Source organism: Prionailurus bengalensis, chromosome C2 (genome assembly GCF_016509475.1).
Source record: "Prionailurus bengalensis isolate Pbe53 chromosome C2, Fcat_Pben_1.1_paternal_pri, whole genome shotgun sequence".
In the NCBI taxonomy this organism is placed as follows: domain Eukaryota; kingdom Metazoa; phylum Chordata; class Mammalia; order Carnivora; family Felidae; genus Prionailurus; species Prionailurus bengalensis.
The window spans coordinates 241,002-259,079 of NC_057350.1; the positions used below are offsets into that span (position 1 = coordinate 241,002).

The following is an 18,078-nucleotide window of genomic DNA, read 5'->3' on the forward strand; positions in this document are numbered from 1 at the left end:
AAAGTAGGTCAATATGATTTTGGATTCAAACAGAGAGCTATGCTGATCCCTGGTCCGAAAACACAAGCAACGGCGTGCCCAAGGCGGCTGCTCAAGCCTCTCACTCTGCAGTGAGATGTGGGGTGAGGACTCACCATGGACACGCTTACTTCTCACTTTACACCCAGACTCCCCCATTTCTCGCACCGAGGCCACTACCCTCCATCTTCGGGCAATGTCACGGGCTGCTCGTGTTGTAGCCCCCTCAGAAAGCTGCCCCTTCTCTCTGCTCTCCCCCAGCGGAGGTGGCGGACGCATGAGCGGGTGGCGACCCAGGCCGCACACAGCCTTGTGCTCGGCAGGACCTGGCTCCAGGCCCCACACAGGGGCTGTGAGCAAATGTGGCCCCCATCAAAACCACAGCAACGCCCAGGTGCATCCCCACCGGATGGACACCAAAGGTGAACACAGGTCTGCTGTGCCAGGAAACATGAGTGCTTTCTGAATAGGTTCTGTGCACACGCTCCCTTTGTTAGCTAAAGAGCCCACATGAGAAGGGATACATAGATCTTGACAAAAAGAAAACCGTGTGACTTGATTTAACGAATCCAATTTTTAAAAAATTATTCAGGCCCTTGAATATATCTAAAATCATTTTCCAAATCTTAACTGAAGTCTTCAGCTACGCCTTTTAATTTCATTATTTTTTTACCCCTTACTTTTAAACACCCATATTTTAGTTATTTAAACACACCATTCAATTTACTTTCTAGTTTTATTCAATTCCAGTATTGCTATGGTAAGGAAACTACCATGTATTCATTGTTATAGTTTTTAAAATAACAGTTCTCTAAGTTAAATATCCAATATTTAACAGTAAATGGGGAGGGGGGGGAGCTACCTATATGTTACCAACAGAAAATCTACAACCATAAAGATTCCATTTCTGTATTTGCATGCATGACAGCTTAAGCCAAAACCATACTCATAGAATATAATAATACAAACGTGGGTCCAATAAGATGGTTTTTCCATTTTTTTTTTTTAATGCAAGGTACACTGCCTCTCAGCTACACCACAGATTGAACCAGCCCACCAGGCATAAGCAAGTGGTAGTGTGTGAATTTCATGCTCTGTAAAATCAACACACACATATATTTTTTGGAAAGGCCCCTGAGTGGGGCTGCCGGGGTGACCTAACACCCACGCCTCCAGCACGAGCAGAGAGAGCACCGAGCACTCTGGCGACTGGCCCCACCTGGGGCAGAGGCTGGAAGAGCTGCCCGCATGCCCTTACCTTCCGAGTAGCCGCAAGCCTGGGTCAGAGCCCGGCATTGTGCCAGCAGGGATGCGTGGGACACCGTGACCCCCACTGTGCTGCCTTCTTTGCTTGTTTTATACTGAAAGATTTCAAGAAAAAAAATCCATTATGTGACGCTTCTGGAGGCCACAGCAGACAGAAGGGGAGGCTGACAGAACTTAAAAAGGAGAAGTGGTCAGTCGTCTGTCCCTCACTAACCATCCTGTCACACCAGAGCACACTTTATGCCATGACTCTCAGGGTGACACCCACAGAGGAAACTAGGACACACCGTGGGGCAAGTGTCCCAGCACACTGGTACACACAGGCTCCCCCTAACTGCTGACATCCCGAGGGAGCTGGGGAGGGATGATCAAGCAGGAGTGAAACCAGACCTGACTGAGCTCCCGTCCTACCCTTTCTGCCTCTGAGGTGATGGTAAGACAGAGGGTGAGTGTAAGCCTGTGACCACGCACACTGTCGCGGGAAACGAGCTGGGCTCGTGGGGTCCGCAGGCTCTGAGCGGGACGAGATCATTACCTCGATGTAGGCAGTCCCGGCCCCTGCATCCCGGGCCGGTGGATGCCAGTCTTTCGGGGGCTTGGTCAGATGCTTCCCATCGATCACCAACCAGGCGAGAGGGGGCCAACCTGTGAAGGCACGGACAAGGCACCGGCCCAGGCAAGTGGTGAGTGGGTCTCAGGGCTGAGCCGCCCGCCACTGGCAACTAGCCACTGGGCACCCAGGGAGCAGAAGTCTTGGTTCTGTTTACATTAATTCATATTTAAGTCAGTGGGTGCCTCTGACCTGTGACCACCACACCAAACGGCGCAGGCCTAGACCCTGAACTAGGGCAAGGGGTGGGTGGCGAGATACACAGGCTTGTGACCAGGACCTCACTCCTGAAGACCCCTCAGCCCACATAAATTTCGGCTGCCACGAAAGGATACCCGCACACCGCAGGTGGACTCCCCCGCCTGCAGGGGCCTACCTTTGAAAGCTGCCACCTCTCCGGTCTGTGCCTTGGGCAGGCCTTTCTGACAAGCATCCGTGGTCAGGGCCAGGGCAACGCCACAGCTTCCCAGCAGAAACCCAACCTGCTGGCTGCCGGCGTCCTGCACAAAACATGGCGAGGCGCTCACGGGGCCGCCACCAAGGGCCCTGCCCGCTCAGGCCCACACACAGAAAGCAGAGTGCTTCACCTTGCCCTTGCAAAGTCCTACAACCCAATCCTATGTAGTAGAGACTATATTTTCATGAAAGTAAAATATAAGCATTTTTAAATTTAAAAGACATATTTTTGCAATGAAATACAAAGTTCTAGATAATAGGCTAATTTCTCAAAGTGTTTTCCTGCAAACGACATTTTGGAGCATTTTAATAAACTCCAAAAATAACAGCATGGAAATTTCCACTTGAATTGTGTTTAAAATTTACATATTAACCTGGGGAGTCCCGACCTTTGACGCTTTTACTTATTCCCCACAGAAATGCACATTCCCTGTCAATGCTTCTTCTATATGTGTCCCTCAGTAAAGGTTTGTCATTTTCTTCTTGCAGGCTTGACAAACCTCTTGCTTCTTCCAAAGAGTCTCTGTAGTCAAATATCTGTTCATCATATATTATTATCCTTTGAGATATAGTGGTTTTATTTAAAACTTTACTTTTGGGATTCTTGAGTATTTGTTGCTGACAATGCTCACTTTAAGTACCTGAACTCTGAAATGGTAGAGAGCTTTAATCTTCTAAAATACATGCTTTGTCTACTCCTAAAATGCTATTCATTTTCCATAACCAGATTACTGACATTTACACTTAAGATGGACTGGCTACCCAGAACATCAGCAAGCTCCCCACATTAATCATTTGTTGGTAACAAAAACGCATGCTGTTATGTAAGTGGACAGAAATGCAAGAAAATTTCCATCTTGCATATTCAATATTATCACTGAGAAGTGAGCTACAATACATTAATTACTGTGTGATTTATTTATTCCCAAGAAATGAAAATTATTATCAACAAGCATATGGTTTTGGGAGAAAGTTTAACTAAATCTTATCAAATCATAAATTCTATTCATCAGAGAAAAAATGCTCACTGTCTGTACCGGAAAGTTCACAGAGATGATATATTAGCTCCATCTACAGCTTCTAAAAGTCCCTTTCACCAGCAAGATACATAGAAATGAGTAACTGTAGGTGAAACTGCATCTAATGTCTCCCGAAGTCCTGCCGTGCAGGACCCTCCCGTGGGTCAAAGCAGTACCTGTCTGCCAGAACACGTCCTTTCCCGGGAGGGCAAGATAGGACGTGTCACGTCTATGTGTCAGCTTTGGAAGAAAACCCCGCGGCCCAGACAGAGTGAACTACCTTTCTTGTTAGCGGCACTTCTATGGGGACAGGAACCAGCTCTGCCAGGAGACAGCCATAAAACCCCACCATGAACATCACAGGGTCACTGTTCGGAAACACCAGGGCCACCTACAACAGCGCGAAGGAAAACCATGAAACCCACTCACGAAGCATGCGATCATTCTCAACACTCAGGATCTCTGCTGACTAGATGGAATCTGGGACAGTTTAGATGATCTTACAGCTTTTCAAATTGGGTTCAGAAAATGTAATTTGGAGGTTAATTCTTGGTCCTTAAACTCCCTCAACCATATAACTTTTCATAGTTTTTAGGCTGGGATCTTTATTCCACATGCAACAAAATAATTTAAAATGTTTGTGTCTAGAGGCAGTCCAGCCCCAGTCTGGCTGTGGGATGGGGACCTGGCTCTGTGCACTCTATCTGGGCAGCAGCTGAGGACCCCTGGTGAGGTACCGCCCCCCCAACATCCGCCAGTCCAGGCGAGAAGTGCCGGAACCAACAGGAAGAGTGGACTCGGAATCAAATGACACCTAAAGTATCTTCCAGAAGGTAAGGTCCTAACACCAAAGTTTTAGCTGAACAGATCTTCACTCATGGCTTCAGTGTACTGACAGGGGAGTGGGGAGAGCACCGAACACCTCAGCTAAGACCCCTACAGCTGCTGCCTCCTGCGGACTCCCTGGGGGGCCCACCTGATCACCATGCTGCCACTGTTTAAGCCGTATCTTCTATTTATCTTACATTTTTATTTTTATCAAAAACATTTTAAAAACACACAATTTAAGATGACAAAAAGTACTAATGAAAAGTAATACCCATATGCTCCGCCCTTCCTCACTCCCCAAGGCAACCACTTAAAAAATATCCTAGGGGTGCCTCGGTGGCTAAGTCGGTGAAGCATCAGCTCTGATTGCATCTGACTCTGATTTCGGTTCAGGTCACGATCTCATGGTCGTGAGGTTGGGCTCTGCGTTGACAGCATGGAGACTGCTTGGGATGCTCTCTCTGCCCCTCCCCAGCTGGAGCACCAGCATGCACACTCGCTCTCTCTCAAAACAAACAAACAAACAAACAAACATTTTTTAAACATCTTACATCTTTCTCTTGCTATTTATTCATATTTTTAAATATTATGATGCTTATACTACCATATTCTATTTTTTGAACATGTCTCAGTATCGATTTTACTTCCTATCACTGTAGATGAACACTCAGCCCTCTGTGTTCCTGCCTCTTTCTCTTCCCCCATCCTCCAGCTTCCATTTCTTAGAACATCTGATAAACTTAAAAGCTATTTATGGAACAAGATTTTTATAAGCCCCAAATCTTGTAGTGAGTTTGCTTGAAACCATAAATGGTAAGTCAGAAGAGTGGACAGACTGCTGATGTGGGCCCTTGGACACAAAACAATGGCTGCTAACAACTCTCCACTTCATTAAGACAAAACTCAAGCTACACCTATAGTCTCTGCTTGAGGTCTGGAAATCGAGTTTCTAGCAAGTTAATTTGTTGAAAAGGGCAAAGCTCTCCTTCAAAAGTTGATGTAACAGTGGTTGCACCAGAACTATGACCTGTAGCTTTGAGACTAAATGTTTGGTATAAAAACATTTTTAGAGAATTTGTTATAAAGAGTCGTGTTTGTTCACTTTTACAAACTCTATTCCTCAAGGGAAGAGAAATTTGCCACCCACATCTCATAATTAGTTCATTCACTGTGATCCTGTCAATCTTTCATAATTAACCTAACTACGTGGACTCTCTCACAAGTCAAGAAGAATATCTGGAAGTCTCTGTCCCTGCAGGAATCTTTTTCAAGAAAAGTAAATTAGTGATTCTGGATTCACTTTATTAAAAATTTTTTTAACGTTTATTTATTTTTGAGACAGAGAGAGACAGAGCATGAACGGGGGAAGGGCAGAGAGAGAGGGAGACAGAATCTGAAGCAGGCTCCAGGCTCTGAGCCATCAGCACAGAGCCCGACGGGGGGCTCGAACTCACGGACCGCGAGATCGTGACCCGGGCTGAAGTCAGACGCTTAACCGACTGAGCCACCCAGCCGCCCCGATCTGGATTCATTTTAAAGCACACCATAAATCAGGAATTCTTACATGCTTGTTCTAAAGCACAAGCATTGTTCTCATACTATTCACATGTTTACAGCCTCGTCCACATCTGCTGATGGTGACAGCTACCACCACCTTTAGTTGCTTTGCTTTCCAGTTTCCACTGGCCAATTTGTTCTAAAATGCTCCACCACGTGTGTTAAATACCTATCGAAAGTATTTTCCAAGTAGCCAAGCAGTCGGGTGAGCTCCTAAGTCTTACCAGATGCTCAGGAGCAAGCCCCAATCCTGGGACCTCCGTCCTCCTGGGCTGCCCTGCTCTGCGGCTCACTCCTGTTCCCCTTGGAAGCTCAGAGGCTCCTTTCTGTACCTGGTCCTGCTGCGGAAGCAGTAAGGAGTGTTGCTGAGCTTTGCTGCGGGCCCTTCACTTTGAAGCTAACACCCTCCAGCTCCAGGATGTTGACTGGCATTACTACAACCATTTACAACTCTCTACTCTCTGTCCTCCTTCCTGTCTGGAACTCCTACTGGCCAGATGCTGGACCTCCTTGACCAAGTCTCCCGTTTGCACTACTTGTCCTTCCCACTTTCCATCTCTTAGTCTTCCCTACTAGCATCTTTTTCTTGATTTATGGAGCAATATGTTCATCTTAGTTCTCCAGGGATAGTAATACTAATTTTTTAAAAATTCCTTTTCTGTTTCTGGCTTTCTGCCAAGTTTCTTTCCTCTTCCTCTCTCTTCCTCCCCTGCCTGGCCACCATCCCCTTTTCTTGTTTTTCTCTTCTTTGCCCTTTGGTTGTTCTCTTTCATTCAGGTTTCCTTCTTCAAATGTCCTTGGCGACTGGTTCTATTTAAAGAGTGGGCACTCAGAGTTGCATGAAACTTACAGTTTCACCACTGGGTGATCTGACCACAGGCAGCCTCTCTCACTAGATTTTCTCACTACTGGGTGTCCTGTCCTCCATCCCGGATGTTCTGGTCTACCTGCACTTCTCACGTCTGGTTCAGTTTGCCTGGAGCAGTGCTGACCAACAGAACTTTCTATGATAATGCAAATGTTCTATCTTCAAGCTATCAAATGTGGTAACTATTAGCCACATGTGGCTTATGTATGAGCCCTCGAAACATGGCTTGTGTGACTGAGGAACTAAATTTTTTATTTTATTTACTTCTGGTCAATTTAAGTAGCCCCATGTATCTACTGCCAAAAATGTTGGGCAGTGCAGTAAGTGCAAGGAACACCACATCTCTAGCCTCCTTCGTAACCACCTTTGCAGTGAGGCAAGAGGGGGATGCCTGGTCATATGGAAGAGAGGAAGAGGTAAGTAGGGAACACACAGAATTTCAAAGTTACATCAATGTTCTCTCATAAAACCTAAGCTTTGGGGACCTAATATTTATTAACATTAATATTTTTATTAAAATCAATATATCTGAAGTCAAAGAGGAAAGAACTTGAAGAGTCAGTGGTTGGGCAATGACGAAGAATAAAAAGAACCATCACCTTATGTACATCATCATAAACTTTTTCCATATTTAATATTTTTTCTTTGTTGACTTTAAATCCCTTGCGTTAATGCTAGAAGTCTAGCCAACTGATGGAACACTGATTTCAATGAGACATATTTTTAGAGTTTCTGTTTTTGCTCACTCCAATAAGTTATATTCTAGTTACTTACTCTGTCTCCAGGTTTAAGTAGTGGTTCATTCTTACTAGTCAGTTTATTAAGTAGAGTATAAGCTAGTTTTAAACTCCGACTCCAAAGTTTGCCTAAAATAAAATAAAAATACTAAGCAATGTAAAATTTAAGAAACTAATTATTAACATTTTAATGTAGCAATCACAATACCCCATAATGTACCATCATTCTATTGTTGGAAATTCAGATAGTTTCCAACTGATAACTATTTTGCACAATGCTGTAATGAACATCGTAGTTTTCTCTTAAACACAACTTATAGATTTATTTTTCTTAATACAAAAATAGAACAGGATTTTATTATAGAAAATTTAGAACATAGAAAAGCTAGCAGAAAAAAGTCAGCGTTATTTCGGTTACATGTACACACACACACACACACACACACACACACACATATACACATGTGCAATTTTCAAGAAATGGGACAATACTTCATTCTGCTTTTCTCAATCAACATTGCACTGTGAGTGCATTTTCATGTCATTAAATGTCTCTCAACCACATCCCTTATCAGAGTGGCATACAGTTCTTTTAACCTTTATGATTCCTGAGGTGGGTCCCACCTCCATCTCTAGGTTCCACTCAAGAGAACACAGTCTGGGAGGTGTCAGTAACCTGCTCAGAGCCACTGGCTGCTGGAGTGGTGTGTCTGGCCCTCCAGGACCCAGCCCCTAGACCCAGGACCCCTCCCCGCTGGCACACAGTCTCAGTACAGAGCCCTAGTGGATGCTCAGCAGAGGACAGCTTCCCCGAGGAAGATGGGAGATGAAACAAAGAGTCAAGGTCTCTGGGGAGGTAGACCAAGGCCGGGGTGACATGGGGTAGGAAGACAAAAAAACCCGAGTCCATCCCCACACCCACAGCAGCCTTGACATTTACCCCATGCGATAATGTACCAAAGAGGTAACACAAGAGTCACAATTTACCTCCCTCAAATTCCTGTGGGGCAGCCAAGCCCTCTGAATAAGTGGTAAAATTTCATTGCAAATAATACTAAATCTAGGCTCAACATTGTGAAGTGAGCAAACTGTGGGACCCAAGAAACAAATGAGAAAAAAAATATTCAACTCAAAGCACTGTTGCCTTTGTCTACATAGAAAGGTCAATTCAAGATGTTGATAACTGTAATGCATACAGATTTCCAAACTGAATCCAGCTATATAGAAAAAGAATAATGCATCATGACCAGGTCAGTTTATCTCAAGAATGCAAAAAGTTTCAACAGAAAATCAACATAATTTGTCATATTAACAAAGGTGAAAAAAAGTAAAACAATTTAACAATCACTCAGGATTTTAAATGATTTTTAAAATCCTTCTTAAATTCAAAATGGAAGGAAATTTCCCTAAAGTGATAAAGCCTATCTTTACAAATCCTATAGGAAATATCATAATTGATGGTCAGGTACTGAAAGCTTTCCCTGAAGAAGTAGAAATATGTCAAGGACAAAGGCCTTTTTACTGAAAGTCTTAGCCAATGCAACAAGGTGGAGGGGTGGAGAGAAGGTAAACGGTTGGAAACAAAACTCATTATTTGCAGATGATGTGACTGAGCACATTATGAATCTTTTATAACTGAAGTTAGCAAGGCTGCCAGACACCACAACAGTGTAGAAAGACTATCTCATTTCTGTATACTGGCAATAAATATTAAGTAAAAATTTTTAATGATTGTAATTGCAATACGATTAAAACAAACATGCCACATATCTAAGAATATGTGTTAAAAAAGATATGCAGTCTCACCACAAGAAATTATATAACATTACTGAGATAAAGTGAAGATCTGAATGAATGGAAGGATATGTTATGTCCGTGCGCTGGAAGACTCAATAATGCGAAGGTGTCAATTTACAAACTGTTCAACGCAATTATAACCAAAATCTCAATAGGTGTGCCTGTGGCACCTGACAAACTGATCCCAAAGCTGGCACTGACACACGGATGAGAACAGCCGACACACTCCTGCAGAAGGAAGCGAGATTCCTCCACGGATGTCAAGACTTACTACAGAGCCACAGTAATTAAGGAAGTGTGGTCCTGGCCTAAGGCTATATATAACCCAGTGGGCTGAAACAAAGAACCCCAACTGACCCACCGCATGTGGACCGGTCCACCTACGACACAGGTGTGCTAGAGAAGAGTGGCAGCCTGTGGGGACGAGCACAGACGGCTGGCTATCCGTCCTAAAAACCTGACCCGAGACCCAGCCCCACACCACACACAAAACAGCAGAGCTCTCACAAGATACTAGAATAGCTTTATGATCCTGGCGGAGCGAGAGTCCTTGAGAACACAAAGCACTAGGCAGGAATGGAAGGGCCTTCTGCTCACTAAACTCCCATTCGGGAGTAACAGCCAAAGGACAAAGTGGGAAACACTTGTAGCACACGTCACTGACAAGGACGGGTATCCAGAGCACATACAAAATACCCACAAATAACCCTATATTTAAAAATGTGTAGGGGCACCTGTGTGGCTCATTCGGTGAACCGTCCGACTCTTGATTTTGGCTCAGGTCATGATCAGGTCATGACGTCATGGTTTGTGAGCACGAGCCCCACATACAGCTTTGTGCTGACAGTGCTCTCTCTCCCTCTCTCCTTGCCCCTGTCCTGCTCATGCTCTCTTTCTCAAGATAAATAAAGACAACATTTTTTTTAATGTGTAAAAGATTCAATAGTACTTAACAAAAGAGAAAATCCAAACGATTAAAAAAAAAATCCAGGAAAAGATCTGAACCTACTCAGTCTTCAGGAAAATGCAAATTAACACCAAAATGAAATATTACTACCATATTCTCATCAGGTTAGCTATAACAAGCCTGGCTGACAATGATGGGGAACAGGTGGGGCTAATACACTGATCAGGTAAACATAAACTGGGAAAGTCTGGCATTATCTGATAAATGTAAAGATACGCATAATCTCAGACCCAACACTTCCACTCTGAAGTACATACCCTATAAAAATGCATGCTTATGTACCAGGTGGCACACCCCAGAATGTTCCTAGCAGCACAGTTTGTGATAGCCAAATCTGGATATCACCCAAATGTCTAGCAACATTATAACCGACCGATATGCAGATTCTGATAAATATTCATTCCTTGACAGAGATCAATGTGCTGCAACTATACACAATAATATGGATGAATCTTCAGAGCATAATGGAAAAAGATTCTGCTTCCAAGTAGGAGAGAGTACTGGTGGCAGACCAGGGCTCCCACCTGAAAGAATTTAAAAACTGGATAAAATGCAGAAACCATCTGTTGGAGGCAGCAAAGTCAACTAAAGGAGTTAAGACTCCAGAGAGAAAACCCTTGGGGAGGTGAGCTGACTGTGCACAGCTGTTTCTTATAAAAGCTGGGTGTTTAGGGTTCTGGCACCCACAGGAGATGGAGTATCTCATGCCTCATGCCTGTGGATCACTGCCTCTGAGGCACGAAGAAAACAGCAGAGCTGCTGGCAGACGCTGGGGGCCGTGAGAGCACAGCCGGCCTCCCTCTAGAAGATCTATTGAGTCCTAGGACTGTGAACGACAGGAGGCTGAAAATCCATGCTGAAAACCTCTGAGAAGCAATGTGGGATTCTTAGTAGTACACGAGATAGAAGCCAGGGTTGGGGGACCCAGAGGAAAAGCACACAGGTGCTCAGACTTGACTGCAGTGACCAGCCACCTCGGTACCTCCCAAGAGTAGAGAGGAAGGAACTTCTCTCAAGGAAGGCCACATCACCTGGAGCCTCACCAATTTTTTACACACAGTGTCTATCATTCAATCAAAAAGGTACTATGCATCCCAAAAGACAAGTTCCCCAGACTAAAACCAAGAGAAAGTACAGACAAGAGCAGCAGGCCTGGAGGTGACAGGACCCTGGAGCTTGCCGACAGAGTCATGGTAAGGAATGTATGGATTCTAGGAAATAAAGGAAAAGATAAAGACAATGCATGGAATGATAAAGAATTTTCCTAGAAAATTATAATAGGAATTAGAACACAGAAGTGAAAATTTTAAACTAAAAAGACAATATCTAAATTAAGAACTCATCAGGAATTTCACGATACAATAGAAATTTCAGAAATCAGAATTAGAGATTTTGAATTAAGGAAAATAAATCTCCAAATTGAAGTACAGATGACCCTTGAACAACACAGGTCAACTTACACTTGGGTTTTTTTGATAGAATACAATACTGTGAATGTATTTTTTTCCCTTATGATTTTCCTTTTTTTTTTTTTTAATTTTTTTAAATGTCTATTTATGTTGAGAGGGAGACAGAGACAGAGACAGTGCTATCAGGGGAGAGGCAGAGAGAGAAGGAAAGAGAGAAAGAATCCCAAGCAGGCTCCACACTGCCAGCGTAGAGCCCAATGTGGGGCTCAAACTCACATACTAAGAGATCATGACCTGAGCCAAAATCAAGAGTCGGATACTTAACCAACTGAGGCACCCAGGTGCCCCATGTTCCTTATGATTTTCTTAATAACATTTTCTTTTCTCTAACTTACTTTATTGTAAGAATACAGTACATGAAACATATAAAAAATATGTGTTAATCGACTACCAATGTTATCGGTAAACCTTCTGGTCAACAGTAGACTAATAGTTAAGTAGTTAAGTTTTCAGAGAGTCAAAACTTATACTTGGGTTTTCAATTGTGCAGGAGCTCAGTGCCCTTAACCCCTGCATTGTTCAAGAGTCAACTAAATATATAGAAAAGAATACAAAATATAAAAAAGAAAATGAAAGCTACACAGGATTCAAAAAAGGTATACGTGTAATCAAAGTCCGAGAAGGAGAGGAGAGAGAGACCGGAAAAAAGAATTCAACAGGAGGAGGTGGTCAACAGCCACACCCCTCACAGCAGGCAATGAGCTCCTTCCTTAAAGAATTATAGACCAATCTCTAATGAACACAGATGCAAAGATCCTAAACAACATATTGGTTAAATCAAATCCAGACATTTGTTAAGAAGATATCATAGCCAAGTGGGATTTATTCTAGGAATGCAAGGGCTGCTTAACATTTGAAAATTAATGTAATTAATGTAACTCATCAAATTAAGTGGAGAGGAGAGAGAAACCATATGATCATCTTGACAGAGCAGAAAAAGTGTTTGATAAAGTTCAATGCCATCCATTATAAAAAACAAAAACAAAACCTTTTACTAAACTAGGAATTGAAGGGAACTTACTTAATCTGACAAAGAATTTCGACCACAAAACAAGTAAAAAAACTACAGCAAACATCATACTTCATGACCCAAAGCTTTCCACCGAAGATGGAGAAGGAGGCAAGAATGCCCACTGTCTAACATCATACTGGCAGTTCTGGCTTGTGCAGTGGGGAGAGAAAGAGATAAAAGGTGTAAGTACTGGAAAGGTCCAAATAACCCTGTCTTTGGCCATCGATGACATGATTTTGTACACAGGATATCCAAAAGATATATGGACAAATTACTAACAAACAAAAAAGAATGTTAATTTACAAGGTCACTAGATACAAAATCACCACCTGAGGAAATCCATTGCACTTCTATATACAAGCAACAGTTTCTAACCATTCCATTCCATTCCACCAAGAATATATCTAATGAAAGATGCTCAAGAGCGCTGGACTCGAAAGTATAAAACTTCACTGAGAGAAATTAAAGAAGGCCTTGAAATAGGGGAGATACTCCACAGTCATGAACTGGAAGGTTCTGCAATTGTAATAACATCGGTTCTCTTCAACTTGAACTACAGAATCGATGCAGTGCCAATCAATATCCCAGCAGGAATTTTTCTGGAAATTGACAAACTGATTCTAAAGATGGCTTAGAAATACAACGGGCCGAGAATAGTCAGGAAAACCTTAAGAAACAATCACAGAGCCAAAGGACGTCGATACCAGACACGAGGACTCACACAGCTACAGCCGTTCAGGGAGCAGGAACAGAAAACAGCCCGTGCAAACGAACAGCATGGAGAGCAGCAGCACGCCCACACATGTGTTTCCACCCGGTACACGACAAGGCAGCCCTGCGGGGCCCTGGGCGAAGCACTGCCTCTTCAGTGAATGGCAGTAGGTCAACCAGACCTTCATCGGGGAAGAAAACGACTTCAATGTCACACCACACACCAACTAAATTGTACATGAATCACGACACCTAAATACGAAGAGTAAAACAAGTTTTTAGAAGAAAAGGTAGGAGAATATCTTTGTGACCTTAGGTGTGGCAAACAGGACAAGGGGAAAAAAATAGATAAATTAGATTAATTACATTAGGACTTCTCATTTATCTAAAGCCACCAATAAAAGTGTTAGAAGACAGTCCAAAGAGTGGAAGAAGACATCTGCAAAACAAATCTGACAAAAGACATGTATTTGAAACATACAAAGAAGAAAACGTTAGCAACCAAATAGAAAAATGAGCCAAAGATTTGGATAGTACATAAAAGAGAATATTCACATAGCCAATAAACATACAAAAAGCATCATTAGCCATCAGAGAAATGCAAATAAGTTAGCAATACAACTTGACAGGACAACACACCTCCAGGCAAGGCTAAAATGAAATACATAGACAATATCAAGTTGACAAGGATGGGGAGCAACTGAAAGTCTGCACAAACTGCCGGCTGGAGTGAAGGTCACTGTGGCCACGTTGGAAACCAGGTGACCGCGTGTCCTAAAGCTGCACAAGGCTCCTCGTATGTGTACACATTCCCAGCACAAATGCCTGCACATGTTTCACCAACCAGACGCACCTAAGAATGTTCATAACAGCACTATACACAATAGCCCCAGTGGAAACAGTGTGGGTGTCCCTCAACCGTGGAGTACGGGCATAGTGGTGGCATGTTCATACACTAAAATAACATCCATCAATGAGAAGAGCTACAGCTTCACACCACATCAGGGCTGAGTCTCGCATAATTCCACTGACATAAAACTGAGACACAAGCGAGGCAACGGTCACAGGCATGTGACAGTTCCCCGCCAGTGTGAGGATGCATGTGCTGGAAGGGACGCGGGGGCTGGACCTGGAAATGCTCAGGAGCTGAGTGCTGGTTACAGGAGCATATCACTCCGTGAAAATGCATCAAGCCAGATGCTTATGATTTGTGTTACATAAAAACATAATACAGAACCAAAAGATGCCAAACACAAAAATACATACTGTATGATTCCATTTATACAAAGTTCAAAATTAGACAAAACTAAATTCCATTGTTCAGAGATGCATATAGAGATGTGAACCTCAACACCAGAGCAGTGGCTGGTCACCATCGGTCAGTGAGTAGTCCCCTCTGCTGGGAGGAAGGGGCAGTGGTCCAGGAGGGGCACCTGGAGTGACAGTTTTGACAGTGGTGTTGGTTTCTCAGGAATTGCTCTATCGTGTTCATGAAGCTGTATGTCTGTGCTGTATGACATGACACATGTAACGTTTTTACAGCTAAGCCAGAGCCCAACTGCTTTCTGTTGACACTTGCCATAGGTAAGGGTGTAGATGGCCTTCCCAGCTGTGTCCAAGGCAGTCAGACAGGGGGCTTTGGGCTGTGTCATGCCCCAGCGCTGCAAGGCAGCCAGCAGGGACGGTGGCCAGGCGGTCCCCACGGCCAGGGGCTCCCCTTTCAGCACTGCCGTCTGGCTTCCCTCAGGCTTTGGCTGATTTGGATCTGGTTGCTGCACTATAAGCAAAATCGAAATTTAATAGTTAGCACTTCATAGAACCATCCACACATTCTGTTTTTAAGCATTCTCTCAAAAAAAAAAAAAAAAAAAAAACACCAGTTGTAACAAGATTTCAATAATTTGTCCAGATTTCCTTATCATTATAATAGTCACAGGCCAACCGACCAAAGGACAGATGGAGATTCATCCTGGACAATGATGGCCACTGGTGACTGTAACCCCCCAGGACAATCCCAGAATGGCAGCAGTGACGTTGAGGCTTTCACGGGGTTGTGGCCAACCCTGACGACATCTGAGAAGCAGGCGCAGGTCCCACTTATAAAGGACAAAAGTGAGCAGAGTCGCGTTTCAGTCTGCGCATCCAAACCACCCATCACCAGGTTGAAAGAGAAAATAAAGTAAAACCTCTTATGTTTCCAGTGGCTGTGTAGCCAACATTTGTCCACATGTAAGAAAGACTGCTCGGAACAGCATTTATACCACTGCGCTCTGCATCTGAAAGGTGTTATCTGATGACAAAGGGGAAAGCGATGCCCTAAAAGTTGTGTCTGACCCTCAGTGAGGAGACACCTGGTGGCGGCTGGCAGGGCAGACATTGCACAGCAGAGGCGAGGGGCAGAGGGGCGAGCTGGCCGTGCGCCCCGTGGTTCTTGACACATGAGCACACTTGCACCTTATACTAGGCTTTATTTCTGTCCCTTTTCTATAGGTTTATACTCCTTCCTATTTCTTGGTCATTTTCTTTTACAAATAAATCTATATTCTTTTTTCCTAAATGTATATCTCATTCATAAATGAGAGACTACATTTCTGAAAATGGGCCAAAACTATGCCAAAAATACACTTTTAAATCATGGGAAGACAAGTATTTCAGAATTAAAGTTTAAACAAAAAATGAAATAATGGGGGCACCCAGCTGGGTCAGTCAGTAGAGCGTGAAACTCTCAATCTCAGGGTTGAGTTCAAGCCCCATGTTGGGCATGGAGTCTACTTAAAAAAAAAAAAAAATTGAAATAACGTAAATAAAATGAAACCTTAGGAGTATTCTTGTAACCAAGTACTAAGCACTGGATCAGAGGCATAGAAAAATCTTAAGTCCCTTAACTATGAACAATGTGTTTTTTTCCCTGTTCAAATAAAGCCAGCAGTCACATGTGCTGCTGAATTCACCATGACACACGCTGACCACAGGGGCTGGAAACAGAGGGAGGGTCATTTCGTTGTGTTGTAATGTCACAGTGTGACCTTGCATAACGCACATTTGCCCACAACCCTGGACATGACAGCCACCCCGTTCAGACACGAGAGTCAGCCCGAGATCTCTCACCTTCCAACAGCTCCTCAAAATCATCCACAAAGAACTCCTTCAGCGGAGGGCGCTTTGGCCTCTTCAGGGTATTGAGAAGCTGCTGGATTTTGGAGGACACTCTGCTGTTCACAGGGACACCTGCCAGGGGAAGAGGAGCAATGAGGCCAGAGGTCGCCATCCCTCCAGAGATAGGATGTGGAGACGGGGTCTAGTGACCAACTGCATGAACACATTGGAATTCATAAATCCAACGAAGCACTGGCCCCACCACGCAGCCACTTTGCAATTCATTAATTCATTCAACAAATATTTACTGAAGGCCTTCTGGGAGCTAGAACTTTTTTTAAGCTAGTGATTTTCAAAGTGGTCCAGGGACCCTTTCAGGGGTTCATGAGGCTACTGCCCTTCCCTCCCTCCTCACAGCACACAGCAAGTCTTCCAGAAGCCCCACATCATGTGAGCCACAGCCAGCTGAATGGGGACAAGGCGCAGGGCCCAGGTGCCTCCATCATGCTGGCTGCGAGGGAGACTGGCTGCACTGGAGAACAGGCCCGTTCTTCTCACCAAATCTCCATTTTAGAAATTCTTCCATAAATATGTGGTATTTATATGAAGATGTGATGAGTTTCCTAATGCTATTTTTGAATGGATTCATAAATATTTTTTAAATCTTTAGTTTTAACTTCTAATATGATAAATATCAGGAGATTTAAGCCACCCAAACTAAAAGTTCTTTGGTGTTCCTTAGTAATTGTTAAGAAATGTTGTTCTGGGAGATGTAAAGCAGCAAAATGACAGATAAGAGTCTGTCCTCAGACAGCTCACCACCTGCTGGGTGAAAACAAGCAGAGGGGCGCCTGGGTGGCGCAGTCGGTTAAGCGTCCGACTTCAGCCAGGTCACGATCTCGCGGTCCATGAGTTCAAGCCCCGCGTCAGGCTCTGGGTTGATGGCTCGGAGCCTGGAGCCTGTTTCCGATTCTGTGTCTCCCTCTCTCTCTGCCCCTCCCCCGTTCATGCTCTGTCTCTCTCTGTCCCAAAAATAAATAAATGTTGCAAAAAAAAAAAAAAAAATTAAAAAAAAAAAAAAAACAAGCAGAAATATATACACATGTAAGTGAACAAGAACAGTGGGCAGGTTGATAAGTGCTCTAAGGTTAACACAGCAGGTGATGGCCAAAGGCACCGGTCAACAGCACTGCCTGGGAGGACAGGTAAGCAGGGCCCCAAGCCTCAGACACACCCCGCTGTCCAAGGGCAAGCGCAGCAGCTGATGCCCTAACATCCTTCTACAGTATCCCCGTCCTCCAACCTGAAGCCAGCCAAGTTCTAGAACCAAGAACCGTACTTAGTCATTGCCTGTCTATTCTCCTTTGATCTGGAGCATTTCTTAGTCCTTTAAGACATTCACATTTTGAAAGAATCCAGTTCTTTTGTTTTATTGAGTAGAACATTCCTCATTTTGAGTTTGCTTGAGGTTTTCTCATGATTCAACCCAGGTGCTGCATTCCTGGCTGAAATACTACCCAAATATCCTGTCCAGATTATCCTCACAGGGACAGATTTTCATCACCCAAAATGCTGTCTGGGTTCTACACTGATTGTCACTATTTTTTCTTCTGCAACTAATATGCAATGTGTGAGTAGGCACTTGAAGACCATACAAATATCCTAAT

The 18,078-nt window shown here is 43.7% G+C and overlaps 1 protein-coding gene across 8 annotated transcripts in view; it reads right to left on the reverse strand.

Annotated features, from left to right (window-relative positions):
• DIP2A (disco interacting protein 2 homolog A) overlaps nucleotides 1-18,078 on the reverse strand; it is a 116,908-nt gene that overhangs the window by 39,845 nt on the left and 58,985 nt on the right. For all 8 annotated transcript variants that reach the window (XM_043593340.1, XM_043593339.1, XM_043593335.1 and 5 more), the window contains 7 exons: nucleotides 16,424-16,543; nucleotides 14,895-15,092; nucleotides 7,397-7,488; nucleotides 3,650-3,760; nucleotides 2,271-2,394; nucleotides 1,820-1,929; nucleotides 1,277-1,379 (listed from right to left, as the gene is read on the reverse strand). In XM_043593340.1, the coding sequence (XP_043449275.1) occupies nucleotides 1,277-1,379; nucleotides 1,820-1,929; nucleotides 2,271-2,394; nucleotides 3,650-3,760; nucleotides 7,397-7,488; nucleotides 14,895-15,092; nucleotides 16,424-16,543 (858 nt within the window). The remainder of the gene's footprint in view (nucleotides 1-1,276; nucleotides 1,380-1,819; nucleotides 1,930-2,270; nucleotides 2,395-3,649; nucleotides 3,761-7,396; nucleotides 7,489-14,894; nucleotides 15,093-16,423; nucleotides 16,544-18,078) is intronic.